General features: G+C 37.1%; 2 protein-coding genes across 3 annotated transcripts; one reads left to right on the plus strand and one right to left on the minus strand.

Annotated features, from left to right (window-relative positions):
* Positions 1 to 4,490: 4,490 nt before the first annotated feature.
* LOC126375418 (uncharacterized) lies at positions 4,491 to 11,972 on the plus strand. The gene is made up of 3 exons (XM_050022329.1): positions 4,491 to 4,600; positions 5,006 to 10,160; positions 11,725 to 11,972. The coding sequence occupies exon 2, from the start codon at positions 5,043 to 5,045 to the stop codon at positions 7,227 to 7,229; it is 2,187 nt and encodes a 728-aa protein (XP_049878286.1). The 5' UTR covers positions 4,491 to 4,600; positions 5,006 to 5,042; the 3' UTR covers positions 7,230 to 10,160; positions 11,725 to 11,972.
* Positions 10,154 to 11,725, minus strand: LOC126375431 (histone H1.4-like). 2 transcript variants are annotated; one of them, XM_050022349.1, is made up of 2 exons: positions 11,462 to 11,725; positions 10,154 to 11,236 (listed from the first exon to the last, which is right to left on the minus strand). In XM_050022349.1, the coding sequence occupies exon 2, from the start codon at positions 11,189 to 11,191 to the stop codon at positions 10,565 to 10,567; it is 627 nt and encodes a 208-aa protein (XP_049878306.1). In that variant the 5' UTR covers positions 11,192 to 11,236; positions 11,462 to 11,725; the 3' UTR covers positions 10,154 to 10,564. The 2 variants fall into 2 exon arrangements, with proteins under 2 accessions (XP_049878306.1, XP_049878308.1); XM_050022351.1 differs by having other exon boundaries at positions 11,327 to 11,725.
* Positions 11,973 to 12,010: the final 38 nt, after the last annotated feature.

Raw genomic sequence — 12,010 nt, forward strand, 5'->3', positions numbered from 1 at the left:
CTTTGTCTCCGGAGATGCGCGCATGTATTCAATTACAAGGTTATCTAATGTTTCAATAAAATCGGAGCGAATTTTATCAATAGAAAGCGTTCTAGCAAGAAATTGCGTTTGAATAGTGGGATCGGAAACCTTTAGGCTCAGATTATACAAATTTTGCATTATAGAAAACAAACTTTGTTTTTTCTCTTCAAGTATTTTTATTTTAAAATTATCTTGAATATCGTCAATATCCATTTTTTCTTTGGATTTTGCCATGATAGAAACCGTTGAGTAAAACTATTATTATTAGAAAACGCGGGTTGAATATCGAGAAACGAGTTAATATTATAAGCGAATTTAGTGCGTAATACAATAGCGTTAAGGTTGAGAATAGCGTGAGCGTAAACAAATTAATGGCGTAGAAATGGCGGTAGATACCTACCGATTGAGCGAGAATCGAAAGTATTTATTATTGAAATACAATAATAATTACGTAAATATTGCGTTACATGTATAATGTTATGTAAATAAATGCGATATAACAATGTTTTAATGCGTGATGTGCGGAAATAAATAAGATTCAAACAGGTTTATACCGGCACGCGGCGTCTATCAGAAAATTGTTATTTACGAGTTTTTTAAGAAAATATGATAAATAGATAATAGTAATCGTGTAAATTGTAAGGAAATAGGATCCGGTGAGAGGGACCAGACACTTGGAGGCGCACGTTACCTTAGAATTTTTGAATTTTTAGGTCGCTGGTTGTTTCTCCTTGGTAACTTGTCCAACAAGAGCGAATTGTTACATTTGCACTGCACTCACTTTACACAGCACTTTTGCAGTTTATATTTGCGTTTTGCGTTATGTATTTTATAGTTCAATGAGTTTATATTTGAGAAGTCAAAACAAATGCGCGCGCGTTGACCCTCTTGTACACAGATGACGACACACACTGATTTGACAGGTGACAGTTCGTATATTCTTTTTTTTTTTTTTAAACGTGCGCCGGAAAAGGAAGGGTTTGTGAGTGATTGAGTTGTGTGTTCGAATACATATATAAGTAATAGTTTAAAAACTAAATATAAACATCGGCGCAGCCAGATATAATTAGAAATGGTGTACTGAATAGTGGTCCGGCCAGGGGCATCACAAGTACCAATGTAATAAATTTCGTGTTAACAGCATTTTTGTGGGAGGTAATCTGTGGTAATTTTATTTTAATAAAATATAATAATAGTAAGTATATAAAAAATAGCTGCCGTTTGTTCGGAATTTGACTCAGGCCAGGTATTAATAATAATAATTTGTTCAACAAATGAAAATATTTTTAAATAGTACCTATTTAGAATTGGGTAGTTTCTATTTAGTCTATATATATATATATATATATAAAATTGTATATTTGTATGCTAACACACTGTGACGTTATAGAACTTATTGCGTTTTATTGATGCGTTTTTCTTAGTTAAAATTAGTATCGAAATTAAATAGAAGAAAAATATTTTTTTATCAGTTTTAGTTTTAGGCTGATCACCTGATTGTCCGAAAGTAAGATGATCCGTGATTCGGAAGGCACATTAAGCCGTTGGTCCCATTTACTACTTACTTGTGTCGTGACGATGAGTCACGATTCTAAATATGGAATGTCACAAGTAGCAACACCGAAACGGAAGCCCGCTAATTTTTCTATCAGTAAGTGAATCTTGTCTATGTCTTAAATCTTGTCTTGACAAGCTAGTTTTCTAAGAAAGTAGTTAAAGTGAGTTTAACTTTTATATGAGTGAAAAAGTGCAGAAAGTCCCGCTGATGCTGTTACTAAAGCTACGTAGTGGTGATATAACTCCCTTTTATTAATTTGACTATAATTTTACTAACGATGATGCCAAATTCTGTTTAATAACTTGTGTTTAAAATGGCCGGCCGGCAATGCGACTTGTAAAGATAGATGAGTACTCTTTAGGGGGCATCAATAAGTAATGCCCACAATTGAAGACGTTGTCTGTATGCATAGCTTGCAATTGTAGAAGCCTTCCTTGGCTACCGTTGTCCAAATGAGTAGCCCGCAATCGTAGAAGTATTTCCTGGCCAGGTTGCATCTAAGAGTATGGTGCACTGTTATGAGAGGCTTTCTTGGCCATGTAAGTGCTGGCGTGCACACTGTTATGAGAGGCTTTCTTGGCCATGTAAGTGCTGGCGTGCACACTGTTATGAGAGGCTTTCTTGGCCACGTAAGTGCTGGCGTGCACACTGTTATGAGAGGCTTTCTTGGCCATGTAAGTGCTGGCGTGCACACTGTTATGAGAGGCTTTCTTGGCCACGTAAGTGCTGGCGTGCACACTGTTATGAGAGGCTTTCTTGGCCATGTAAGTGCTGGCGTGCACACTGTTATGAGAGGCTTTCTTGGCCATGTAAGTGCTGGCGTGCACACTGTTATGAGAGGCTTTCTTGGCCACGTAAGTGCTGGCGTGCACACTGTTATGAGAGGCTTTCTTGGCCACGTAAGTGCTGGCGTGCACACTGTTATGAGAGGCTTTCTTGGCCATGTAAGTGCTGGCGTGCACACTGTTATGAGAGGCTTTCTTGGCCATGTAAGTGCTGGCGTGCACACTGTTATGAGAGGCTTTCTTGGCCACGTAAGTGCTGGCGTGCACACTGTTATGAGAGGCTTTCTTGGCCATGTAAGTGCTGGCGTGCACACTGTTATGAGAGGCTTTCTTGGCCATGTAAGTGCTGGCGTGCACACTGTTATAAGAGGCTTTCTTGGCCACCTAAGTGCTGGCGTGCACAACGTTGAAGAGGTCTTCCTTGACCACCTAAGTGCTGGCGTGCACACTGTTATAAGAGGCTTTCTTGGCCACCTAAGTGCTGGCGTGCACACCGTTGAAGAGGTCTTCCTTGACCACCTAAGTGCTGGCGTGCACACTGTTATAAGAGGCTTTCTTGGCCACCCAAGTGCTGGCGGGCACACTGATGAATAGGGCCTTCTTGGCCACCCAAGTGCTGGCATGCACACTAATGAATAAGTCTTACTCGGCTAACTAAGTGCTGATAAGCACACCATTGAAAGGGTCATGTATAAGAGGGCAATTAACTGACATAAAGTAATACCTAAGAGTAACTAATAAGATCACATACGCTGGTGTTCAGCCAGAGTCATTAAGAGAGATAAGCTTACATTCTGCAGGGTGATGTGTCACCAAGTAGGTGGTAGTTGTATCACCAAACAGTAGTTCATTTATGTTTCTTAAACTTACAGATGGAGAAGTAATCCGTATCCATGAGGTGAAAGGAAAGGTGTAAGGAAAGCCATATTGAGGATCTGATCACTGACATAGGAACCTATGAGTGAGTAAGAGTTACATCCTATCTACACATACTGACTGGTATTCGCGACGTCAGTCTAGTATGTGTGCATTCACATCCCTACAATAGATTCATAATTCTTTGATTATATACATAATTATAGATAGATATATATAAGTGTAAAAGAGTCGTCGCGACATGGAGATGCTGGGATATTAATGTCAGTCAGATCTAAGAGTGGTAAATGTGGCTTTCCTTCTCCTTTATTTATTCTGATATGATGATGTTTACAATTCATATGTGATAGCATTATAATTGGCATTTGCTTGGTTATAAATAAGAATATCCATGTGTAAATGAGGCTGTAAGCTACCTAAATAAAATGAGTAGAAAATAATATACATGACAAGAGTTGTAAAGGCATATAAGACAAGTTTTATGATGAAAATGAATAAATGTTCAAAATTGGTCATCTGACAGTAATACTGTAAAAGGGCACTAGATGGCGGCACTGGTCTATATTCGTGGTTATTACGAACGAAAATGAAAAGAAATCTGAGGTGAATCCATAATTCTAGACACGATGACATTCTAGAATGATTACGAAGATTCATATTTTGGTTAAATATGTGCTGTCTGACAGAAAAGGTACGTAAAAGAGTTCTGTTGTAGAAAAATGATACGAAAATTTGATGAATGAAACGACGCCATTGTGGTAGAAAGCGGCGAAACAAGTTATGATCAAATGATGTTTTATTTACGAGATATTGTGTTTGTTTGTGTTGTAATTCATTATAGAAAATGATTTTATGATTTATAATGCTGTTTACATTTATTTGTGTTCCCAAATGACGTGAATTTATGATTATTGGTGTGTAAAGATAATGCACCGGAAATACTATTTCTGTTTCGCGAGAACGAGAGAGAAAGAACCTCAGTGTTGCTGTTTAATAAAATGATCCCGATAGTGGGTAAAATATTTACGAGTGGGTAAATAATACTAAGTTGAAGTTCATAATTTTGTATGAAATTCTTGGTTGTTGTAAATTGAATTACGTATAAATAAGAAGAAAAAATTGTGTGTATTATTTAATGGTATACGCTATTAATGGAGAGTTGAGAAATCAACATAATATTTTTTTTAAGGTATATTCACGAGAGAGGAATATTTTAACGTGATGTTGGCAACATTACTTTGCTCGTTTTCTTTAGAAAAGTTTGACATACAGAGATTGAAAAGTTCTTATTTTAAATAAAATACCTTGTGATAAGAGTTAAATAGTGAATAGTTTCACAGTTTGTGATTGGATTTACTTGGTGAGTAAAAGAATTTGTTGAGATATCGTTATATTTCGAGATTTTCGTAAGATAAACTGTGAGATTGTAATCATGGCTGATGCAGTAAGTTTGTGTATCTAAATATCGTATAATCAGTTTTCATGAGTGATATTGAAGTTGTTTTACATTGTAAACGCAAGTAATGAGCTTGTTTTATGATGGAATATAGTCGGTACATACATACGTACTTACGATAATTATTTTTCTCGAGTTTTCTCTGTTGTGGACCGACGCCATTATATTTTGAATTTTCTAGCTAAAAAGAATTATAAGTTTATGAATGTACTTGTCGTAAAGAGTAATAATAGAATACTTACCTGATTACGATTAGAGAAAATCTAAATGTTTGACGTTTGAATACTTACTGTGTGTAAATATTTTCAGCTAAGAATCTTGTTGGCATATACCGGTTTACTTACGAATGATGGAGTCATTGCTAATTTCTAGACTCCAAGATATAATAAATCATATCGAGATTGTTACGAAACAGTGCGAAACATTTTTACAAAAGGAAATAAGTGATATTGACAAACAGCAAGCAGAAATTGCTACCAAGAAATTGGATAATCTTCATTCTCGTTTTTCAACTGAATTAAACAATTATTTTCGATTGAGTATCGAACCATCTGCTGATGACATCTCAATGTTTAGTGCTATTCAATTAAATTCCGAGGAAATTCTCATAGAGTTGACCATAAAGTTAAAAGATTTGCGTGAAGACCGAAGTGAACGGTCAAATAAAGCTACTTATAGTGAATTACCAAAATTGAACTTACCTGAATTTAGTGGTGATGTGTTGCAATGGCAACAGTTCTGGGACCATTTCACATCAAATATTGATAGTAGACACTTACCGGACGTGGACAAATTATTGTACTTGAAGGCTTCATTATCTGGAGATGCGAAAAGAGCTGTTGAAGGATTAGAAACAACAAATAAAAACTATGAGATTGCTGTATCGATTCTTAAGGAACGATATGGTAAGGAACATTACATAATTGATGCTCACTATGCTGCCTTATATAAAATTAAGGCTGCGGACAAGACTGCTGAAGATTGTCGGAGAGCTCTTAATGAAGTAGAGCGGCATCTACGAGTTTTAAATTCACTTGGTGAGAATACCAACCATAACCATCTGCGGTTTATTATTATTGAAAAGTTTCCTGAAGAGATAGTGTATGAGTTAAAGATGTTGTTAAAGACAGATTCTATTGAAGATATGAGAAAACAATTAGAGATTATTATTTCAGCAAGAGAGGATGCTAATAGAATTACTCAAGAGAAGAGTCAAAAGGAAATTAGACATTACACGGTTGAGACATTCCACGGTACAGATAGTGTGAACCAACATAACCCGTCAAGCGGTTCAAGAAGGTTTAAGATTCAAGAACGTTTTAAGAATTTGAAGGATAAACATCAGGATTGGAAAATGAAAATGAGATTTGCTCCTAACTACAAGAATAATAATTACAATAATAATAGAATGCTTCCTAATAAAAGAAAATTTGAATATTCATATGAGAAAGATATAAACATGAAAAAACCAAGATTAAATTGTATTTTCTGCTCAGGAGCACATTACAATGATCAATGTAAGACTGTAAGAACTATTAAGGACAGACAAATTAAATTAAAGGGCCGATGCTTTTATTGCTTTGTTCAAGGTCATTGGAGTAAGACATGTAAAATAAATAAAAAATGTATACATTGTGGAGGAAGGCATAACAGAGCTTTATGTCCAAAAGTTTGTGATTCTGTGAAAGTGAAAACATTGCATACAAATACTTCAGACAAATCTGGAAATTCTACAACGGTGTTACAGACAGCAGTAGTTACTGTATTAAATGAAAATAAATGCGACAAAGTGAATTGTCGGATCCTTATGGACTCTGGCAGTCAACGTTCATATGTAACAAAGAGGATTGCTACTGAATTGAATTTAGCTGTAATAGAAGAACACCATCTTTCCGTCTTCACCTTCGGGACTGATCAACCATTGGAATATGATAGTCCATTAGTGAAATTAAATATACTTACCAGAACTAACGAAGAAGTCGTACTGTATGCCAATGTTGTACCAACCATTGCACAGCATGTTAGTTATTCCGGAGAAGAACTTTATCATTGGAAAAATGAATGTATCTTAGCAGACGATGGTTCACTTGGTGACCAAGTGGACATCCTCATCGGCAATGACTATTATTTCACGGTTATAGACACAACAAATAAACGGATAAGTGAGAACTTATTTTTAGTGGATTCTAAATTTGGATGGATGTTGACAGGGAAAACAGAAAAGAAAAATATAGATAATTTATCAGTTATTACTTACTTTCAGTCAAATAAAGAAACAAAATTGAATAAACCGGACTTACCTTTAGACAACATGCACCTGAAGAACTTATGGGACCTTGAATGTATTGGAATTACTGACTCTCCCAACACTACTAAAGAGGAAGAAGCTATGAAGAACTTTAATGATAACACAAAATACAAGGACAAGAGATATTTTGTATGCTGGCCATGGAATAATAATGTTTCTACTCTACCTACTAATCTTGGACTAGTGACAGGAAGATTAATCAATTTATTAAGACGAATGGAGTAAAGACACCTGGAAAAGCTGTTCGTATTGTATATGATGCGTCAGCAAAACTGAAACAAGGAGTTAGTCTCAATGAATGTCTTCGAGCTGGACCAGTATTACTAGAAGATTTAACAGGATTATTGATAAGATTCAGATCTCATAAAATAGCAATAACAGCAGATGTTGAAAAGGCATTTTTACAAATTGGACTTCAAGATGACAGTAAAGATGTTACTAGATTTCTATGGCTCAAAGATATAACGAAAGCAGCTACTGATGACAATATTATACACCTTCGCTTTTGTCGAGTACCGTTTGGGGTCATATCTAGTCCATTCTTGTTAAACGCAACTATCAAATACCATTTAATGCAGTCGGCTAATAAGGCTGTACAACAAGTTTCTGGTGACATATATGTAGACAATTTGGTTACCGGGACGAAGACGACATTACAAGCGATTACATTATACAGCAGTTTAAAAAGAGAATTTGAGAAGATAACTATGAATCTAAGAGAGTGGAGTTCCAACTCGAAAGAATTTAAAGAGAAGATACCAGATGTACTTGACAAAGAAGTTGTCAAGGTTCTCGGCTTAGACTGGAATACAAACAAAGATACAATTCAATTGAGACCAAACAATGTTGACTTACAAACTACTAAACGAGGAGTCTTAAGAACAATTGCTTCTACTTACGATCCATGTGGATTTGTTGCACCATCGTTGTTGTCACCAAAATTGTTCATGCAAGATCTGTGGAAAAGCAAAATTAAATGGGATTCAAAGTTACCAAAAGAATTATTTGAAGAATGGAGAAACATATAATAATTTAGAAACTGAACAGGAAGAAATACCCAGATATTATACAAAGGACTTTGAAAGTAAAGAAAATCAGTTACATTGTTTCACAGATGCATCAACGAAGGCTTATGCAGCTGTAGTATGTATAGTAAATGAAAATGGCAAAGAATGTTCATGAAGTTACAAAGTCATTAATTAATAATAAAGAAGAAAGTAAAACTAGTAAACACGATAGTAAGTCAAAAGAAATAGAAGAAATGAAAAGAATACAAGAAACTTATTTTCCTGATGAGGTTAATATGAAAGAAACTGCTTTAAGTCGTAATCTACGATTATTTAAAGATGATGATGGTTTGTTAAGAAGCAAAGGAAGATTTGAAAATACTGAATGGTTGTTTGACATGAAATACCCAATTTTATTGCCCAAGAACTGTGACTTCACAAATAGTTTAATAAAGAGAATACATGAAGACAACTACCATGTTGGAGCCAATCATACACTGAGTTTAATTCGGAAGTTGTACTGGATACCACAGGGTAAAGCTCAAGTTCAAAAGATTATAAGACAGTGTTCGAGCTGTATCAAGCATGGGGGCGGTCCATTCAAACTTCCGCCTACTCCTGCACTTCTTGCTGAAAGAGTGAACTATAGTTCACCTTTTACATTTACTGGACTTGATTATTTAGGACCAATATTAGTAAAGACTGAAAATGGAGTTTCCAAGAGGTGGATTTGTTTATTCACTTGTTTAGCTGTAAGAGCTATACATCTAGAAATGGTACAAGATTTATCTGCTAAAGAAGCGCTACTTGCTCTAAGACGAATGATTTCTACAAGAGGGACTCCTGGTTTGATAGTTTCAGACAATGCTTCACAATTCAAACTTATATCAGAGCTTCTAACCAATCCATACTGTAAAGAGAATAAAATTACATGGAAATTTATACCACAGTTATCACCATGGTTTGGTGGTTTTTATGAGAGACTAGTGAGTCTAGTAAAGCATTGTATGAAGAGAACATTGCATAAACATTTGTTAAATGACAGTGAAATCAATACAGTTATTAAAGAAATTGAAGCTATTTTAAATACAAGACCACTTACCTGTGTCGATTCAGAAATGGTGCATATACTGAAACCAGCTGATTTTTTGATGATGGGTAAATGTATCAGGACAGAGACAATAAGTGAGTAAGATATTCTTATTGAAGGCACAACAACGAAACAAGATTTGATTCAAGGCTGGAAAAGAGCTTTAGTAATTCTGGATGAGTTTAAAGACATGTTTATGAACCGATATCTTTCTAGTCTTCGGGAAAGATTTCAAAATTCATTAAAGGAGCCAAGAATTAAGTCTCAGTTAATACCTAAAGAACTACCTGTAGTACAAATAAAAGGAGATACTTACAAAAAATAGAGAAGATTGGAAAGTGGGTAGAATAGTCTCACTTACTACAAGCAAAGATGGATTTTGTAGAGTAGCTAATGTTAAAGTTGGAAACAAGATATATACGAGATCAATCACTCAGTTGTATCCGCTTGAAGTTGAGGATTTTGATAATGAGAATATTGAGAATAGTTCTGAAAATATTGGTCAAACTCTAAAGAGAACAAGAATAGTTGGTTCTGTGAATGATTCAAGGCCTATAGACATTCCTGAAGAGGTAATTACTAATATACAAAATAAAGATAATGATATAGAAATGCAAACTGTAAGAGACAGCACTAAACGAATAATTGATGGGGTTACTGAAGTTGTCAGTGAACCAGATAATGATATTACTGAAGTTGTTAATGAATCAGAAAATGATGTTAATGAACAAGAGAATGATAATAATGAGTCTAGACCGGTGCGTGCCGCTGCCACGAGAGCCCTGGAAAAGATAAGGGAATGGACGGCCAACTTGGTCGCCCTACTATGACAAATTCTTCGTTCGTCGGGAGTGTCGTGACGAAGGCTGGTTGACGCCGTCACGATGTTCCTCAAATTCTTCGTTCGTCGGGAGTGTCGTGACGGAGGCTGGTTGTCGCCGTCACGATGTCCCTCAAATTCTTCGTTCGTCGGGAGTGTCGTGACGATGAGTCACGATTCTAAATATGGAATGTCACAAGTAGCAACACCGAAACGGAAGCCCGCTAATTTTTCTATCAGTAAGTGAATCTTGTCTATGTCTTAAATCTTGTCTTGACAAGCTAGTTTTCTAAGAAAGTAGTTAAAGTGAGTTTAACTTTTATATGAGTGAAAAAGTGCAGAAAGTCCCGCTGATGCTGTTACTAAAGCTACGTAGTGGTGATATAACTCCCTTTTATTAATTTGACTATAATTTTACTAACGATGATGCCAAATTCTGTTTAATAACTTGTGTTTAAAATGGCCGGCCGGCAATGCGACTTGTAAAGATAGATGAGTACTCTTTAGGGGGCATCAATAAGTAATGCCCACAATTGAAGACGTTGTCTGTATGCATAGCTTGCAATTGTAGAAGCCTTCCTTGGCTACCGTTGTCCAAATGAGTAGCCCGCAATCGTAGAAGTATTTCCTGGCCAGGTTGCATCTAAGAGTATGGTGCACTGTTATGAGAGGCTTTCTTGGCCATGTAAGTGCTGGCGTGCACACTGTTATGAGAGGCTTTCTTGGCCATGTAAGTGCTGGCGTGCACACTGTTATGAGAGGCTTTCTTGGCCACGTAAGTGCTGGCGTGCACACTGTTATGAGAGGCTTTCTTGGCCATGTAAGTGCTGGCGTGCACACTGTTATGAGAGGCTTTCTTGGCCACGTAAGTGCTGGCGTGCACACTGTTATGAGAGGCTTTCTTGGCCATGTAAGTGCTGGCGTGCACACTGTTATGAGAGGCTTTCTTGGCCATGTAAGTGCTGGCGTGCACACTGTTATGAGAGGCTTTCTTGGCCACGTAAGTGCTGGCGTGCACACTGTTATGAGAGGCTTTCTTGGCCACGTAAGTGCTGGCGTGCACACTGTTATGAGAGGCTTTCTTGGCCATGTAAGTGCTGGCGTGCACACTGTTATGAGAGGCTTTCTTGGCCATGTAAGTGCTGGCGTGCACACTGTTATGAGAGGCTTTCTTGGCCACGTAAGTGCTGGCGTGCACACTGTTATGAGAGGCTTTCTTGGCCATGTAAGTGCTGGCGTGCACACTGTTATGAGAGGCTTTCTTGGCCATGTAAGTGCTGGCGTGCACACTGTTATAAGAGGCTTTCTTGGCCACCTAAGTGCTGGCGTGCACAACGTTGAAGAGGTCTTCCTTGACCACCTAAGTGCTGGCGTGCACACTGTTATAAGAGGCTTTCTTGGCCACCTAAGTGCTGGCGTGCACACCGTTGAAGAGGTCTTCCTTGACCACCTAAGTGCTGGCGTGCACACTGTTATAAGAGGCTTTCTTGGCCACCCAAGTGCTGGCGGGCACACTGATGAATAGGGCCTTCTTGGCCACCCAAGTGCTGGCATGCACACTAATGAATAAGTCTTACTCGGCTAACTAAGTGCTGATAAGCACACCATTGAAAGGGTCATGTATAAGAGGGCAATTAACTGACATAAAGTAATACCTAAGAGTAACTAATAAGATCACATACGCTGGTGTTCAGCCAGAGTCATTAAGAGAGATAAGCTTACATTCTGCAGGGTGATGTGTCACCAAGTAGGTGGTAGTTGTATCACCAAACAGTAGTTCATTTATGTTTCTTAAACTTACAGATGGAGAAGTAATCCGTATCCATGAGGTGAAAGGAAAGGTGTAAGGAAAGCCATATTGAGGATCTGATCACTGACATAGGAACCTATGAGTGAGTAAGAGTTACATCCTATCTACACATACTGACTGGTATTCGCGACGTCAGTCTAGTATGTGTGCATTCACATCCCTACAATAGATTCATAATTCTTTGATTATATACATAATTATAGATAGATATATATAAGTGTAAAAGAGTCGTCGCGACAACTTGTGTAAGTAAATAGTCGTTACATGAGTCATGTCAGG

Source organism: Pectinophora gossypiella, chromosome 19 (genome assembly GCF_024362695.1).
Source record: "Pectinophora gossypiella chromosome 19, ilPecGoss1.1, whole genome shotgun sequence".
NCBI classification, from domain to species: Eukaryota; Metazoa; Arthropoda; class Insecta; order Lepidoptera; family Gelechiidae; genus Pectinophora; species Pectinophora gossypiella.